The sequence below is a fragment of the Typopeltis vanoorti genome, chromosome 5 (assembly GCF_054136105.1).
Source record: "Typopeltis vanoorti isolate ZY-2024b chromosome 5, IOZ_Tvanoo_1.0, whole genome shotgun sequence".
Taxonomy (NCBI): domain Eukaryota; kingdom Metazoa; phylum Arthropoda; class Arachnida; order Uropygi; family Thelyphonidae; genus Typopeltis; species Typopeltis vanoorti.
The window spans coordinates 29,505,171-29,525,485 of NC_143553.1; the positions used below are offsets into that span (position 1 = coordinate 29,505,171).

Genomic DNA, 20,315 nt, shown 5'->3' on the forward strand with positions numbered 1-20,315 from the left:
AAACTTCAGCTAACTACTACCACCTCCAAATCCCTGGCTTCATAAGTTTCCTGGAATACAGTTCCCTCAATGTGTTACACAGCTCATAATCTTTGTATTCCAAAATGCACATCTTTACACTTTTCCACATTAAATTGACATTCATTATATTTTTCCCATACTTTCAGACTATTTAAATTATCCTGCAAGCTCTCTACACAATCTTAATTAACAATTTCTCTACCCAACTTTGCATCATCAGAAAACAACTGAATGTCTCCTTTCAAATTATTTCCTATATCATTTATTTACAAATTAAACAGCAGTGGTCCAAGCACAGAGCCTGTGGCACATCACTAGTCACCTGTCTTCTCCTGGATTCTGCACCTTTATATGCTACTTTATGGTATCTGTCCATCAGCCACCATTTTATCTATATCACCAGTTTCCTATCCATCCCAATTTACTGCAGTTAGTGTAAAAGAGTTCCTTGTGGTATCTTGTCAGAAGCCTTTGCAGAATCCAGTACTATCATCGTGTAGTCATTCCCTTTATCCAACTCAGCCGTCACCCTTTTATAAAAAAGTAGTAGATTACTAAGATATGACCTATCCTTCACAAAGCCATGCTGCCCCTCATAGAGCATCATATTCTCATCCATCCATTCCTGAATCCTCTTTTTAACTTTTCCAGTACTTTTACCACCATCCCTAGGATACTAATTGGTCTATAATTTGCTACTACAGACTTAGAACTTCATTTATGCAAAGGAATTATTATGCCATTAATCCACTCTCTTGGAACTTTGCCAGAGTTGAGACTTAAATTATACAGCCTAGTCAAGGGCATCAGCAGTTCCTCTGCACATTCTTGTAAAATGCGAGCCAATATCCCATCCATTCCCACAACTGTATTTGCATTCAGATTCTGCAATATACTAAGTACATCCAATTCTTCAACCTCTGTTCTCACATCAGTCCCTTTCACTTTTGTCAAAACTATATCTTCACTTGGATGATATACCCATTCAAAACGGTCACTTAGTAGCTCAACAATTTTGTCTGCATCTGTTACCCCTCTCTACCATATGCACTCATTAAAGTTATCTTTCCATAACCATTCTTCCTCCTACTTGCCATATAATGAAAAAAAAAAAAAAAAAGATGGGATTTCCTTTCACCTGTTCAGTTAGTTTCTTCTCATAATCGGATTTTACCTGTCTTACCATGTTGGTTGTCTTTCTTACCTGATCCTAGTATTGTTCATGAGTTAGTTGGTCATCTTTCTCCTTATATACCTAATTATAGGCCTTAGTTAATTTGAACAGGATTTTCTTACAATCACCAGTTGTAAAAATTTATTTTAATACAGATCTCTCTTAATATCATGTGTTTTGATGGTCAGTTTTAAAGAAAAACGTGTTCCTAATGCAATCATACATTATGTTTAATATGTATTGAAATTGTTTGCCTTTTATTTATATAGGAAATAAAGAAACATTGGATACTATACCTAAAGCCCAAGGCATTTGTGTTCGGGAAGAACTTTTAAAGTTTCATAACAAATGGTATTCATCAAACATTATGTCCCTATGTGTATTGGGGAAGGGTAAGTAAAAATTTCAGTTTATTTATATATATATATATATATATATATATATTAGGATAACCAAGTAATTTTATAAGCTTGGTTATTTTTACTCCTAATTCTAATATACAATATCCCCAAGTTAAAAATTTATTTCCATATATATATATATATATATATTCATATTTATATATACTGACTATAACCGAGACTAGAATAACAATTAAATTTATTTAAAACGCAACATGTTTCATCGGATTGTCCGACTTCTTCAGGCGTGGGAACATAGAAAGCAAGTAAACACTATAAGAAACATCGTATCACTATAAAACGACTATTACAAAATCAGTTAGCTTTGAACTGTAGCTACAGTCCGTGTTGAAGTTCTATTGTTAAGTAGCTGCGTGCGTCTGATTTCACGCGTGTACCAATATCGGAATGCAGAGCTGAAAGAGTCTGGTAGATTATAACTGAGGTTATTATTTATGTGATGAGGGTCCATAACAATTTCCTTAGACTCGACTATGCATCGCTCCACCTCGTCACGGCATATATGAAGGTTTGAGGTTGTTGTCCAGTTTATTAATAAATTAACAATGTAGATGATGAAAAAGAGTGTATAACATGTTGCGTTTTGAATAAATGTTATTCTAGTCTCGATTATAGTCAGTATATATAAATATGACCATATCTCAGTACCGAGTTAATACCACAAATTGCTATATATATATATATATATATATAATTATTATTATGTTGGCTTCATTATATATATATATATAATGAAGCCAATTTTTGCTGTGCCCCATGATGTGCCACAACATCAGAACCATTACTAATAATCCTACTTGTGAGTCTTGCAGAACATCCCTTATTGACTTCCTTTCTCTTGATATCTCTTATCTATACACAACTCTTTATCTGTAAGGTTACCAGTCCACATCCTGATAATTAAACCTTTTCTTTATAATGTAAGGAACAGCTTATCATGTGGTGATTTGTTAATTAAAATGCTTTTGCATCCCCCCTCTAAAAAAAAATTATACACATATACACTCTTTTTCATCATCTACATTGTTAATTTATTAATAAAAGTTGACTAGATTGCTAAAACAAGAGCACTCAAGGAGATTCCATGCTGAGCCCTATAAATAACAGTACCTCATCTACATTATTTTGAATGCCTAACGATTTTTTTCAGAATCTTAATAATTTATCCAGTTAACGAGCTGTTGATAAATATCACTGTAAGATCACTGAACTTAAACAACTTTTTTTGACAAAGTTGTTTTAAACATATTTTCTTTTTTGATGGCATTATTCCATGCTTTTATTCTGGATTCATTTTAGATGCATATATTATCAAGCAATTATACATCTTTCTCTCAAAAAAATTCTATAATCCTCTAACTTTCATTTCCTTTCTTAGAAACCACTCTTTTTGATTGACAACCATGAACATTGTCATTGCTTTATCTTTCAGCATATTCTATGAACATTAGTGCATAACTATATATACTCATGTTCATAGATACTTCATCACCTTACATAAATATAGTTTTTAGTAGTTAAATGGTCATTTTCATTAGTTTATCATTAGATATTTCATTGTATTGCATCATCTATCATTGCCATGGGTTTCTTTATAATGTAATAGTTGCTGCTATTGCATCAGAATTTTTTTATGCTATCAATAGACAGCAAGAGCTAGTTTTCGCAGTTTTGTGCTGAGATTGCTATGGCTGGTTACATGTTAACTACATGTAACCAGCCATAGCAATCTCAGAAAAACCTTGCAAAAAAAGTATGATTCAAGCTTTGAATAGCTATTTCGCTTTTTAACTATTCTTTTGTGAAATAGCTAAAAGGTGTCCTGTAGTCAGTCTACTATGGTATGGCTGCTATCGAAAATGAACGAAACTGGATCTGCTAAAAGGAAAAAGGGGACAGGAAGATAGCCATTGTCTACATGATGCCATGAGTTCTAAAGTGGCTTTGCCTCAGAAATCTCTGTGTGTGTGCTGTCCAGTGAACTGAAATGGGACTGGGAAGAACAAACGAAAGTTGTGGCAAGCTTTGTATCTGTCAGGAAAAGATTCATTTGACAGGTACTGATAGCCAGGTACCCTAAAAAGGAGCCCTTGTTAACCAAAAAAAATGAGATTGGCTCAGTTAAATTGGTGCAAAGAGCATGCCAAATGAGGACCCCCCTTATCAGTGGAAAAGAGTAATTTTTTCTGACAAGAAAAAGTTTGACAGTTTGAAGATGATCAGGGGAAAAATTCAACCCTGACCATTTGGTGTCAGCAGTCAAGTTCTCAGCTATTCAAATGATTTGAGACTGTGTGTCGTGTCATGGTGTTGGTCACATGCATTTCACAAAAGATTCAGTAAAAGCACAAGTACACCAGAAAATTTTAGAAGAAATGCTCCCTACTATCAGAGGCTACTTTACCTTAACTACAAATTGCATCTTTCAGGATGACTTTTCCCTTTGTTATAGGACAAAAAGTGTAAGTAATGCTATTATAACCCTAAAATGTACAATACGAATTGAATTTAGTACTTAAAAAAGCTTTAGTTTTTGTTGCAGGTTAATAAGTGGCTTAATGAACACTTGATTCAGCGACTATTATGGCCAGGAAACAGCCCAGATCTCAATCCCATTGAGAATTTGTGGTACTAGATGGAGACTGAAATACACAAGAAGAAGCTGAAAACACTTCAGGAGCCCAAAATGCCATTATAAGATATGGAAACATGAATTGACAGTTGCATCCATCAGGAAATTGATTTTGTCAATTCCCCACAATGTGAATAAAGGCAAATGTAATAAAGGCAAAAGAGGACCCACAAAATACTAAACCAGCTAAAAAATGCCTTTTTTTAGCTTTGAATGTTAGTAAAACTGTGTAGTTGAACTAAATTTTGATACTATTATTTGTTTTTTCTAGTGTACATATCACTGTCTACTCAATTTTGAAATATTTGTAAATTTGTCACGTTCATTGTCATTTCCTAATTATGTCACATCTTGTACTAAAAAAGAGCCAGGTAATACTCAGAAATAAAAATATTATTATCTTCTTCATTATTTGTGACAATAGAAAACTGCATCACACAGGTGATGCAGTTTCTATGAACATGAGTGTACTTTAGCATGTTCATGTTGGACAACAGACAAATTGTGTTGCATCTAGTTTCTGTATCTGTTGGGCACATGACAAATTCTTATTGATCAGGGGATATATGAACTTTCTAAAGAAACTAAAGCTATAGAGAAGAGAATAGACTTTCTTGTCAAGTTATATAAGTAATCGATAATTAAGAAAATATCTATATTTGTTTGTATTTTTAAATTTCTAAATGTGTAGGTAATTATATAATAGTCTGCCTTAGTCAAACTGAATATTTATATATGACTTGCATCTGAGGGAAAGAATAAGCATGAATGTACAGGCAGCCCTCAGTTTACAACGGTTCAATTTACGCCGATTCGCAATAACGCCGGATGCCTGTGCGTGCTTTCTTGATTGAGAAACGACGCTAGCAGACACTCTAGTGTTTGAACGTTTACCAAGCTACTACGACGTATATGTATCAAACTTAGTTTTACTGTCGAATCTATTTAATTTTTTTTACATACATATGTATTAATTTACATACATATGTATAAAGAAGTACATAATTACATGTTGTTGTCTTGTCCTTTGAAGAGTCTTAGATGTTTCCGTGTGCTCCTTGTACTGCTTTGGCTATGTCTAGTTTGTATTTTTAAATTTTGTTTGTATAGAGCTGTTGTTCAGGATTAGGATCTATTTCTTGCAAGGCTGCTGTAATTGCTGGACAGGTAAAGATGTGAGTGGGTGTCAGTTCAGTATTGGGGCAGTTGTTGCAGTTTCTATATGTTCTCATATCATCTGTATTGATCTTCATTCCTCTATAATGTCCTGTTCATAGTCTTGCTGTCATGGTGGAGGTCCTTCTGTCAGCACTGATTTCAGGAATTTGATGTTGTATCACTGATTTCAGTGGAATTAGTTTAGCTTTTGCTAGTGCATTGGCATCAGCAAGAGTTATCATATGAGTTTCTTGGTTGAGTTCTCTGGCCTCTTTTGCTAATTTATCAGCTGCTTCATTGTAATCAATGCCTACATGAGCAGGAATCCATTGTAAAATGCAACTTTTACCTAAACACTTTAGTTGATTTAAGAGTTTATGGATGTCTTGTGTGAGCTTGATATTGCCATTTTTGAGTGTCTCCATAGCTGATCTTGAGTCACTGTAAATTATAATTCCTTCAGATTGTTGAGATGATGATAGATTTAAGTAGGCTTCTAGTGCTTTATTTATTGTGTAGAGTTCGCTGGTAAAATTGGAAGCGATTCTCCCAGATCCAACTTTTATTGAAAGTTTTTCACCTTTCGGGAGTAGAAGGAGAGCGGCTCCATTAATGATATTGGTGTCTGACAATCCATCGGTATAACAAATAACCTGTTTGGAGGATGAAAGAAGGTTGATAGTATTTAGGCCTTTTTCTTTGAGCATTTCTTTTGGTTCTTTTTTTGTACAGAGTTTGGTAAGGTTTAGATTTATGGAGGTATTTGAAGGTAAAGGACTGGAAAATATAGGTTCTTTGTTTATGTGGGCATTTAGCTGATCAAGACCTATTTCTTTTCTGATAATGTCATCACATTGTAAAGTTGATGATCTGTGAAGTCTGCATTTTTGGTTCCAATATTCATAAGTTTTTAGGAAGATATGATCACCTTGGTAGCTTCCGATATTATTTATGAATTTTATGGTGGCAAATTTTCGTCTGTCCTCCAGCAGGTCAAGCCCGCATTCCTGTTGGGCTCTGATGTTGTTAGTGGATGAGACTGCACCAATGATAATCTTGGATGCTTTTGCTTGTATTTTGTCTAATTTTTTCTTTACCGATGAGGCCGAAGGTGACCAGATAGGTGCTCCATATTCCATTATTGGCCTTATTAGTGTGGTGTAAGTAGTTTTGAGGATTTTTGGCTTTGGGCCCCAATTTGTTCCACAAAGCCTTTTCAGTATATTTAATTTTTTTAGAGCTCTGTTAGAAGTGTTAGAGATGTGTTGTGCAAAATGTAATTCCTGATCAAGCGTAATACCAAGGTATTTTGGATTTGTGACTTTTTCAATTAGCTTGTTATTGATCATGACTTTGGGATTGTAGGAATGTCTATTTTTCCTGTCTGTACTAAAGGTGCTTAGTTTTGTTTTGTCTGGGTTGATTTTGAGTTTAAGTTCATCTGACCATTTTTCTAATCCTCTCATGGATTTGTTTAGAATCTCCTCCGATTCTTTGATTTTAGCACTAGTGTGCCAGATGGCTATATCATCTGCATAGCAAGTTACTTTTGTGTCTTCTGTAAGGTAGGGATGAATGTTGTTGACATATAGAAGAAATAGTAAGGGACTGAGTACTGATCCCTGGGGAACACCAGCCCAGGTTCTCCGCTCTTTTGATATTGCTGCATTGATTCTGACTTTGATCTTTCTTCCTCTAATGAAATCAGCAATCCATATTAAAGCGTTTCCTCTAATTCCAATATCATGTACTGTTTGTATTAATTTTTTGATCCAAACACAATTGAAAGCAGCAGTCATATCAAGGAATATGGCAGTTGTCTTTTTTGTTGGTTTTTCCTGAAATGAGTCTATTATTGTTTGGCAGAAGGGGAATAATTGATCTGTTGTCGAACGACGAGTTCTATAGGCAGTTTGGTAGTAGTTGATTTTCTTATTTTTTGTCAGCCAGTGCATAAGCCTGGAGTGTATGATTCTTTCAGTAATTTTACAAAGTATGCTAGTTAATGCAATAGGTCTATAACTTTGACATTCTGCAGCATTTCTGTCAGGTTTCAGGATGGGTACAATAACTGATTTTTTCCATTCTTTTGGAAGTTTGCCTGTTTGCCAAGGGAAGAGAATGTCCAGAAGTTGTTTTTTGGCATTTTTGCCAAGGTGTTTGACCATATGACCAAAGATAAGATCATTACCAGGAGATTTATTAGGTGCAGTTTTCTCGATTGAAACATAATTACATACCATGTCTGATAAAAGAAGTGCAGAAAAGTTAGCAGAACTTGATGTTAAGAAGGCTCGGAAATCAATCGCACTTGAAAAGAAGGTGGAGGTGATTCGAAGAATGGAAGGTGGGCTGACACGTGCTAATGTTTGTAGAAGTATGAACTTACCTCCATTAACTGTTACTACAATTATGAAAAATGCAGATAGAATAAAACAGTTTGAGCAACAATCTATGACAGCACTAAATGCAATACATGTACCTTATAACATGGGTAAACTACATGAAAAAATGGAAAAATTATCATCATTATGGGTGGATGACTTGAAACAGAAAAACATTCCTCTGATGCAGACTGTTATAACTGAGAAAGCAAAAACAATTTTTGAGGATCTTAAAATGACAGATGGAGGCGAAGAAACATTTTTAGGAAGCATAGGTTGGTTCATAAGATTTAAGTCTCGAAGTAAGTGCCATTGTGTCAAATTCTGTGGTGAGGTGCCAAGTGCAGATGTTGCGGCAGTGGCTGCTTTTCCTAAAGAATTTCAAGACTGTGTAGAACAAGGAAGTTATCCTCCTGATCTCATTTTTAATGTTGATGAGACTGGGCTCTACTGGAAAAAATTGCCATCACGCACCTTCATTTCCTGTGAAGAACATTCAGCTTGAGGTTTTAAAGCTGCAAAAGATAGACTTACGCTTTTGTTGGGTGCAAATGTCTCCACTTAAACCAATGTTGGTGTACCATTCACAGACACCACGTACCTTCAAGGGTCTAAAAGCCAAGCCGCCAGTTTATTGGAAATGGAACAAGAAAGCTTGGGTTACACAAGATGATTTTATAGATTGGTACACAAATTATTTTTGTCCTATCGTGCTTCACTTCTGTACAGAAAATGATTTGCAAGCCAAGGCATTGCTTCTCTTGGATAATGCCCCTGGACATCCTCAAAACCTTGCCGAAGTAAGAAGATCATTGGATGTCAAGGTTGTTTATATGCTCCCAAACATAACATCACTTTTGCAACCGATGGATCAGGGGATTTTATCAATCTTCAAAGCCTATTACCTCCGTATAACATTTATGGAAATGGTAAGAGTCTTGGACACTTCAGGAAAAACTATAAAAGGATATTGGCAGTTATTCGATATTTTGAAGGGCATTAACAACATCAAAGCAGCTTGGAACGAAGTGTCAACAAAGTGTTTAAAAGGAGCATGGCGAAACCTTTTTCCAGCATTTATGAACGACTTCAGGAATTAGAGCAAGAGGAGAATGTTATTGAAGACATCACCAAGCTGGCATGAGAGGTGGGATTGGACGATATTACATCTGAAGATGTGACAGAAGTCTTACAGAGCCATGATATACCGCTTTCCAATGAAGACTTGAAAGAATTAGCCAACATCCAAAGGAGTAGAAAGAAAACGAAGAAGGCCCTCTGAGAGATTGCCGGCAAAGGTTGGTCGATTGGTAGAGCCTCTGCTACTAATGGCTCGTTAAATAAGTTTGAGCGCGGTTAGTAGTTGGAAGGGGACCAATCGTTCGATGCTGTCGGCACACTCTCCCTCGATGAATCTTTGGACTCCCTGGAGGTGTTAAAATAATAATAATAGATATAAAAACGGCTGATTTACAGCATATCCTTGTAAGCATAGAGACATTGTCTGATGAACTCTGTGAAATGGACCACGATTGGGAAAGGAGTGTGAACATAAAAAGGAGTGTAATCGCATCTATTTGATACCTTACACCGAACTCCTTAAAGAAAGAAAAAGAAAATCTAGGTAGTTTACACTGGATACTTTTTTTAAAAAAAATGCAGGTGATCCGAAACCAGGAAATTCAACATAGAAATATGTAATATCTTTAAAATAACTTATTTATTACTGACCATTTACAAAACCAACTTACATTAGAGCCTATCAGTTTTGCCAGCAAACTGTCTGGCTGTTTCAAGGCATTTACGGAGACATAAAAACTAGTAAATGCAAATTGAAAGGAACATAAAAAACATTGTAAACCAACTAGTAGCTAAGGTTACACGTTCGCGTGACAGACGACTTATTGTTCTTATTCATTATCACACATGCGTGTTTGTTGTAAACGTGTAATGTGATTACTGGCTAGCTGTAGTTCAGATTGATTTAGAGAGAGGATCAGATTTTTCCACGAACTATTTAGGATTGCATCCTGATTTCTGTTGAGGTTTCCACCAGTTATGAACACTATTGTGGCTTCCTTGAATAAACGATGTCTGTAGTCGTCATCCAGATATGGCATGGGGCTGTTTTGCCCCTCTATCGTGTGGTTAGATGTACAGAAATGATGTACTAAGCCAGAAGAGATACTTCTGTTGTGGTTTACATCACCAACATGTTCTTTTTGTCTGATTTCTAAACTCTGTGAAGTTTGTCCGATGTAGGCAAGACCACAGGAGCAAGGAATGTAATACCCCTGGATATTTGTAGAAATGCACCTTATCTTTTGGGATCCTAAAACTTGTCTGATGCTGGTGGTTGGTTTCAAGACCACTCTAATGTTGTAGGCTCTTAGTATTCTGGCTATTTGATAAGAAATTGACTTGATGAAAGGGATCACTACAGTAGAAATGTACTGGGAGATGATTCTTCTTGACAAGAAGAATCGCGCTCCCAGCTCCCCAACTGTACAAGGTTCCATGCTCCTGTATATTGTCTTACTATGGACAGACAGATAGATCTGTTCATAAATGCATTTCAGAACATCAAGACCATATCTGTCTTATCAAACAACAGAAATCTGGCCTCGCACAACACGGAGTTGAAAACCCAAACCATGGGATTCATTGGGAAAAGACCAAGCTTCTACACAGATCTTTATATAAGCATGAACGTTTATATAAAGAAAGTGCTGAAGGCCCTATTTCACAGACCAAATGTAAACCGTAATGACGTTCTTGCTATTCCTAAAGTATGGGAAATTGTCATACAAAATTGCGTAAAATAATTTTTATATATGTTATCATATTTTAATGTAATCTGTTATTTTTTTTCTCCCCTCCAGATATATTTTAATTTAATTCTATAATACCCTACTGCATGCATATTGGGATTCCATTGTAATCATGCGCCCTAACTGTATGTTATTCCTAGTATTGTTTGAATTAACTGTAGGACAATTACTGTGGTTATTACATGTGTTTGTTTAGTCATCATCACATAAATATTCTGATGCCAGTAACATAAAGTGCTGAAGAATTTCTTGGTACACTTTGGAGTTGACTCTTTTGTTCACATTACACCCTACCTGGACCCTCTGTGGTCATACAAGCCCATACCATGACAAAGGTTACAAATTACAGCAAACATTTCATGCATGCTTTATCAAATGCTTCTTGCTTAAGACGCCAAACAGGTATCCCTTGATGACACGCAAAACATACTTTCATTGCTAAAAAGAACCTTTTTCCAGTTCCATTAATTCCAACAATCTTTGATAACACCATCACACTCTAGCTGCCTTTTGTTTGTAAGTCATAATTGGCTTAATTTTAGGCACACATTATTTAAAACCTAATTTGAGAAGTCATCTCAATGTCATTGATTTAGGTTCTTTCCATCTCCTGTGAAAATACCTTACACTTCAGAAGTGGTTTTTCTTCACAGTATTCTTCAATCTCTTCTCATCTCTTGATGTAGTTATTATCTTATGACCACTGTTGCAGTGATTATTTTGAAAGCTCCGGTTATTAGAATACTGTCTCAATACTCAACTCATGACTGCTTGAGAACGTTTCAATTCCTTAGCTATAAACTGTTCAGTTTGGCCTTCTTTGTGTAGAGACACCATACAAAATTTCTTAACGTCCGATATATCAGTTGTTCGACCCATGTTTAACAAATGATTAACTGAAAACCAAACGGAAATGATTTCTCACACATACACAATTCAGTCCCACAGCTACTGAAATATATGCTATTTCTATGCTCTCTTGAAAACCAATTGGAAATATTTGGAATATTCTAATATTTTGAACCTGTTAAAAATTATTTTAATTTTTAACAGGTTCAAATTATATTAGAATAATTTGAACTATTCTAATTTTGAAATATTCTAATTTTGTGAATGTTTTCAAATAACAGTTTTCTCATCTCATCTCATCTTCCTTATACCCTCTTTTACCTTGCGGTGTCGAGGGTCCATTGATCATCGGACCTCACTCCGTTTACAGGATAAGGTGGTCAGCCTTATCCTGTATCGAGAACTCGGTGTATTGAGTTCTCAAGGCCAGTTTGCCTGCTTTGCGGGATGAAAAACCCCAGAATAAACTGGGGAAAAAACCCTGCTGTCCACGCCCAAGACTTGCTAACTTGGCTATGGCTGAGGAAGATCCTTCAGCTCCTCACGTAACCGACGGGAATCGAGCCTAGGACACTCCTTCCCCAGGCATATGGTTGCGAAGCGCATAGCCACTAGGCTAACCGTGCGGACTATAACAGTTTTCTTATAATTTATATTACATTTTTATGTGTTTACATGGTTATATAATCTACAAAGTATGTAGATTTAAATTATACTAATTGATATTTGGTAATAAGTATTTTCTAAAATAAAGAGCCAAATGCCTTCGCTTCGGCAATGTAAAATCATATATATATAATTGAAGCCTTTTCGCTCTTTATTTTAGTAATTACTTTTATGCACCGACTGAGAGTTAGCTTACAAAAATATACATCCCTCTGACATTTCAAGTTTCTTAGTACTGAATTAGATTTTTTGCTCTCTTAAGGTTTCCAGTTCGAAACAGCTGTCAGGTCAGTGAAACTTTATTGGAATGGACCAGTACAAGGCAAATATATAGACACTTGAGCGGCAACTCGTGAATGCCAGGGAATGTATTCCCGTAAGCTCTTTGGTCAACTTACCTTACGAAACTGTCATAGTTTCTACATTCGGCTTTGAAATAATGTTTGATGTAATATTATTATTGTTATTATTATTATTATTACGGGCGACTCCAGGGAGTCCTTAGACTCATCGAGGGAGGCCCTAAACATCATGTCCACACAACTATACGACATCCTCACAGTATCTATCATACCTTGCCTTGAACTCATTCACTGTCATAGCACCCACAACAGCCTCTGGCAGCTTATTCCGCTCATTTACCACTCTAAAAGTAAAGAATCCAGCTCTAACCCCCTTGCTAACCACACTCTTGCCCAGCTTCCATAGATGTCCCCTGGTTCTCCCACCACCAGTCCTGATCTCAAAAATATCCTCTGAATTAATCCTATAGAAACCCTTTAGCAATTTGAATGTCTCAATCATATCTCCCCTTTTCTGCCTATCAACTAATTTCTGCAACCTGTTCTCATAAGGTTCATTCCATAGACCTGCTATCATCTTGGTCACTCACCTCTGGATCCTCTCCACTTCCTCCCCATCAAGAAGAAACCTAGGTGACTAAATCTGGGCACAGTAGTCGAGATGAGGTCTTATCAAGGCTCGGTACAGAAGTACAATAACTTGCTTGTCTCTGCTCGTCAAAATATTTTTCAACAACCGAGTTGATGAGCTGATTTAGCCAATTTTGCAATGTGCCCCCTAAACTTCATCTCCCTATCCACCAACACTCCCAAGTCTTGGCCTCATCAATCTCTTGGAGTACCGTTCCACCAGTGTTGTATACTGCTGCTAATCTTTTCATCCCAAAATGCATAACCTTACATTTTGTCACATTAAATTGACATCCATTCTCCTTAGCCCAGAACTCCAATCTTTCTAAGTCTTCCTGCAAGATTTTGACATCTTCTGCATTCACTATTGCCTTACCTAACTTTGCATCATCAGCGAACAAATGAACTGTTCCTCTCAGATCCTTTCCTATATCATTAATGAACAAATTAAATAGCAGTGATCCAAGAACAGAACCCTGTGGCACACCACTAGTAACAGGCCATCTTTTGGACTCTACTCCTGAATAAACTACTCTTTGATATCTCTCCATCAACCTCCCACCTATCCATCTCACCAACCCTATATCCATTCCCATATGTTGTAGTTTATGGATTAGAATTCCATGTGGTAGCCTGTCAAATGCCTTAGACAGATCCAGCAGTATCACTGTAAACCCATTACCCTTATCCAGTTCAGCAGTCAATGTGTTATAAAACTTGAGCAAGTTACTGAGGCATGATCTACCCTTCACAAAGCCATGCTGTCCCCTGTACAGTATCTCATTTTTATCAATCCATTTCTGTATTTTTCCCTTGACTACTTTCTCCAAGATCTTGACAACGACTCCTGATATGCCGATCGGTCGGTAATTTGCAACAGTAGTCTTGGATCCTCCCTTATGCAGTGGAACTATTTTCTCCTCTTTCCACACCTTCAGGACTAAACCAGACCCGAGACTCAGATTAAACAATATGGTCAAGGGCACTGATAATTCTTTAGCCGCTTCACGTAAGACCCATGCTGGTATACCATCCAATCCCACAGATGTATTCACATTAAGGTTCTGTAATAGACTATTCCCCTCCACTTCATTCATCGCAATTCCTGTATAAACTGATGGTTCCTTCATTATATCATTCACCACCTGGATGATATACTCTTGCAAAGTGCTAGCTTAGTAATTTCACTATATCGACTAATTCAGTGACCTCCCTACCATCGTCATTCCTTAAAATCATTCTGCCGTGCACAGTTTTTTTTTTTTTTTCTTGCAGCATATTGAAAGAACTGTTTGGGACTCTCTTTAGCTTGCAAGCTAGTTTCCTTTCATAATCCCCTTTTGTTTTTTTACCACACTCGTTACCCTTCTGGCCTGCGCTTTATGCCATTCATGTGACTGCAGATCACCTTTCTCTTTAAATTCCCTCCACAGTTGTTTCTTTTTTTCAGCTCAATCTTAATGGTGTTATTCATCCATTTAACCCCTACTTGTTTTACTATTCAGACCCTAGGTATACAATCAGCCACAACCTCCTGTAAATGCTCCTTGACCACTTCCTGTGCTCTATCGACATCCAGCTCTTGCAGTTTTACATGGCATGGCACTGATCCAAGCAATCTCCTAAGCTTGTCATACTTGCCAGCACAGTAATTCCATATATACCCTGTCTTAATCGAAAATTCCACACCTTTAGCCACCTCCCAGGTCAAGAGCTTATGATCACTCTCACCAATAGGTGGCAACACGGTCATATTCATTACAGTCAAATTCTCAGATGCTATTACCAGGTCAAGCACTCTCAAACCCCTAGTATTTTCAATTACATGCTGTCTCAGATAGCCCTTAATAATTGAATAAAATGTGTCCTCTCCTCCTTCCAATCAATGTTACCATAGTTGAAATCCCCCATAATAATTACTCGCCTTCCACTCATTTTATCAATTTGTTTATGCATACTATCTCCACCATCTATTCCATCACCTGGTCTATAGCAGCACCCAACTATATATTTTGTTCTGCCAGTCTCAATCTCGCACCAAATAGCCTCAAATGAGCTCTTTTTGCTATCCTGCAATACAACTTCAATTCTCCTTGGCTGCAGTTCATCAGCTATCATCAATAACACTCCAACCCCCCATTTTATTCTCTCTGTCCCTCCTAAACACACTATAACCTACACATTCTATCCCACTAACTATATCATCTTCTGTCAGCCATGTTTCACTAATGCCCAATAACCTGTGCCCAGGAAGAGCCAATCAACGCCAAAAATTCTTCCTTCTTGTTCCTAATACTCCTGGCATTAGTATGCATGAAATACAGAGGTCCCTTTGTCCCACCCCTATCTTGATGCGTTATTCTAACTATCCCATTCCGATTTCTTGTGGCTCAAGTACATTATATACATTCTCACACTCAACTGTCTCGCTGATGTCCGCATATCCACCCCCCCCCCTGGTAGTTCTAGTTTCCCTGGTTCTGCACATCCATTTTCACTTCATTCAGCAACACTTTTTCCAGTCTCCACACACCAAATCCATTCAAATGCAGGCCATCCATCTTGTATAAATCCTTTAGCCCATCAAATTCATTCCACACGTCCACAAATTCCACACCACACCGTCTGCATAACCTGTGCATAAAGTCATTTGCGATTATGGCCCTCCTTCTAAACTCCTCTCTGTCGTACTGCGGCAACAGACTCACCATCCTAAGTCTGTCACTCTTTTCTTTCGCTACCTTTAACAATACTTTAAAGTCCTCTCTCATAAAAAATGTATCTTCTTTCAGTTAATTCATACCCGCCACTACTATCAATTCTTTCACCCTCTGTTTTTGCACTCTAATACTGTCACTTACATCCTTCAATTTTGCACCCGGTAAGTACAATTTGTGGTCATGTGATGAGGAGGGAGGATGAATATGTGGGAAGAAGGGTCATGCAGATGGATGTGCAAGGAAGGCGGAAGCGTGGGCGGCCAAAGAAGAGATGGAGGGAGCTGGTAGAAGAGGACTTGAAGATGAAGAACTTGGATGTGGTGACAGCCCAAGACAGGAAGGTGTGGAGGAGACTCATTACAAACAGTGACCCCACTTAAGTGGGAGAAGCTGCAGAAGAAGAAGAAGAAGATTCCAATTTTCACTTAAAATTATTCTTAGCTTTCGGGAGCTCTCTGAAAACACTACACACCATGTAGCCCCTCTAGCGGCTAAAATTATTCTTAGCTTTCGGGAGCTCTCTGAAAACACTACACACCATGTAGCCCCTCTAGCGGCAACCCTGACCTGAATATCCACTTGACTTGTATAATAATTATTTTCTATGCAATAAATTAGAATTGCAAATCATTCAATACATTTTCTTTGATTATTGCAAACTCAAATAAGAAAACATTACTTTTGAGATGTTTATAGAAAATATAGGCATCATTATCAATTTCCTGATATGTATCCTCTGCATGATTTTAGTTGTATTATTACTAATCTAATTGTCAGCCCTCCAATATTGTCATATCTAACATTTTGATCTTCTAAGGCATTTCTGACAATCAATCTGCCTCGATCTTGGTCTCTCTGGATCTTTTTCCTGCATCCCGTTTTGCTCACCTTTCCTTCCCCATTCTGTTTAAGTGACCATATCATCTAAGATTAACTCTTTCACACATTCTTTCATGCTAACAATCTCAAGTTCATTCCTAGTGCCTTCATTTTTAATACAATTCTGCAACTGATGTTCAGGCTCCTAATTTTTATCAGAACTCTCATATACATGAATTAAATTAGACTTGCCAAGAAATTATATTCTTGTTTAATCCTTTGTCCAAAGTATAAATTGAAGATGCCAAGAAATTATATTCTTGGTTTAATCCTTTATCCAAGTGTAAGCAAACTTTGTTTGCACGTGAAGTAATTTCACCACTGGGTATATTATTATGATTATTACTTGACACCTCCAAGGACTCGTTGAGGGAGGGCACCTGCTCTATAGCTCTCCGTCTCCACCAACTACAGTGAACCACATCATCTACACCAACGCCATCTACTACCCATGACCACCACTAATATTTTCACAGACAATCATAAACATCCATGCCCATGCCTCATTCAGACCCTCAGTGTTTTGGCTGGAGAGTGGATATGCTAACCATCTGGCCAACCAGGCCGGCATATAGAGAGGCTAATGACTTCACATCACTAGCCTTATTATCCCATAATGCAAAGAACATATCCACGTATAATGTTATGCATTATGGGAAGGGTCATTACCCATAGCAGTTTCAACCTATATTGAGGTCTCATCAGTGGGAGCCAGACCCAGAATTGATCCCAAGATTGAGGTAATGTAGAAGTCATATTTCCATATACAAGTAGCCAAAAGGTGTCATACCTTATTACTAAAATACTCTAGATTAGAGATGTTGAGAGTTTTTTCACTTGTTTATACTATAAATTAAAGATGCCAAGAAATGTGTTCTCGGTTTCATTCTTTATCCAGGTGTAAGCAAACAAAGTTTGCACATGAATGGGATGGATCACAACCCATACCATTATGAGATACTGAGGCAAGTGATGTGAAGTTATTAGCCTCTATATACAAGTAACCCAGTCATGGAGTTACTTCACGTGCAGACTTTGTTTGCTTACACTTGTATAAAGAATTAAATGAAGAAGATAATTTCTTGGCATCTTCAATTTATAGTTTAGCCGAATGAAAAAACTTTCAAATTCTTTGTAAGCAAACAAAGTTTTCTTGTGAAATCTCTTCTTGAAGAGGCTGATGACTTTACATTAATTGTCTTGGCATCACATAGTGCAAATCACTCATCTGTTAGGATGTGTATAATGCAATGCATTATGGGAAGGGCCACTACCTGACCTTTATTGGGATCTCATGAGTAGGGGTCAGACTGAGAAAAGATATCAAGGTTTGAAGTCACATACTTCTCATATACAAGTAGTGAAAAGGTGTCACACATTATTAAAATACTCTGGATTAGAGCTAGTTGTAGAAAGTTTTTTTTTGCATGGTTATTAATTCATTTAAATTAAACTTGCCGAGAAATTACATTCGTGTTTAACCCGTTATCCAAGTATAAACAAATAAAGTTTACACTTGAAATATCTTCACAACTAGGCTACTTGTATATAGAGGCTGTGACTTCACATTAATTGCCTTGGTATCCCATAATGCAATGCACACATCCTTTATGATGTGTGTAATGTTATGCATTATGGGAAGGGCCATTACCCATACTGTTTTCATCAAACAGTCAGTTTAATTGTTCTGATATTTCGTCTCTGTCACAGAGATATCTTCAGGAATACCATATTAAGATTGTAATAACACATGCAACAGTAAATGGAAGAAATTAGACTATTTAACCAGAAGTCCTATGAGGAGTGCCTTCTATAGGTGATTTTGGCTAGCCTTAAATGTTAGGCAGGAAACTGAAGTAATATCAGAACGATTTAACCTGGTGTTTAGCTATTTATCTGTGCTATATTCATTCCATTAAATTTTATTCTGAATGTAAAACAGCAAAACTATCATTGCTTCCAAAACAGAGTTCCAAATACTTAAAAGTAGGAAATTAGCAGCCTGTCCAAATGGCAGCTGAGCCTTTGGTCTCTTGCCAAAGCAATCGATCGTAACTTCTGCTCAACACTATTCCTGCCCCTCTCATACCCAGGTGGCTCTATTGCTTCATCACCCACAGAAAATGCCAATCTGGCTTCACACTTTGCTTCTAATGTATGCATAACTGACAATGGTAAATGCTTCCCCACCATTCCAGATGGCCGACATACAATGCTCCCTATGTCCTTTTGTCAAGTTAGACACAAAAAAGTCTCCTGGCCCTGATGGCATTCCTCCATTGTCCTGAAAGTTTGTGCATCAGAACTGACTCTTATCCTTATGTCACCTGTATATGCTCTCTTACTCCACTGGTATCTATCCCACAACCTGGAAATTGGCCTATATTCAATCCATTCCCAAGAGAAGCAACAAATCACTGCCATCTAACTACCTCCCTATCTCACTCACCTCAGTCCTGTTTGAAATAATGGAAAAAATCAATTCCCAACTCCTACACTACCTTGAAGGTACTCACCTAATAAATGACCACCAGTATGGATTCTATCACTGCCAATCAGTTGGAGATCTGCTGACATGTGTCACCCATCTCTGGACAAATGCCATGGAGAAGTCCTGTGCATCTCAAGTGGTTTCACTTGATATCTGCAAAACTTTTGACTGGGTCTGGCACAAAGGCTTACTGAGCAAATTACCATTGTTTGGTCTGTCTTAGGACTTCTGTAGTTGGATTGCCAGCTTTCTGTCTGGATGCACACTATGTGTGATTGTGGATGGTTCCTTATCCTCTCGCTATTCAACTAATGCTAGGGTTCCACAAGGTTCTGTCCTCTCACCAACCCTCTTCCTGCTATATATCAATGATCCACTTCAGTTGACCTTCACCCAATACACAATTTTGCAGATCACAGCACATTGCACTCCTCCCTTTCATTTGATAAACCCTACTCTACACAACTCACCTCAACCTATAGAACATCAATCTACAGAACCTCTGCCCTCAATTCCGATCTCCAATCCATCCTCCATTGGTATTCAGATAACCTCATCAGTTTCAATGCTAATGAAACCCATTTCTCACCAAAAAAAAAAAAGAACCATTTTCTCCTGGTATTCCTTTTGACAACACCCAAATTTCCAGACAAGATGAGATTTCTCTTCTTGGAATTACCCTGACATCAAGCCTCTCCAGGCCTAAATACATCACAACCATTGCATCCTCAGCTTCTAAAAAAAAACTATTATTTCTCTTTCACACATAATGTTACTTCACCTCTGAACAGCTGATAACCTTATACAAATCACAAATCCGTTGTTAATATTTGTGGTTTTCTCTACTCTGTCTATATTTTATTTTTATTTTCATTTGTTTTATTCTTTAACACTATTTTTATCTTTATCACTCCTTCGTTTTGTTACTAACTCATTTGCACTTATTTACTAACTTATTCATTTGTACTTATTTATCTTCTTCTTACTTACTCAAACCTTGCTCATCTAAAATCCTACTCACTGTGCTAATGTTATATCTTCTTTTACTTTCTTTATACTTTCGTTATTGATATATAATACACTAATATACTTCCTTAAGAATGCCTTACTTAACTCCACCTAAGAATGCTTCCTTTTCGGACACTGGCAAATTTAT

General features: G+C 37.0%; 1 protein-coding gene across 1 annotated transcript in view; it reads left to right on the top strand.

Moving 5' to 3' along the window:
* The window catches only part of Ide (Insulin degrading metalloproteinase), a 599,910-nt gene that overhangs the window by 126,798 nt on the left and 452,797 nt on the right, over positions 1-20,315 (top strand). Inside the window, exon 7 of the mRNA XM_090392302.1 lies at positions 1,465-1,587. Coding sequence (XP_090248428.1) covers positions 1,465-1,587 — 123 coding nt within the window. The remainder of the gene's footprint in view (positions 1-1,464; positions 1,588-20,315) is intronic.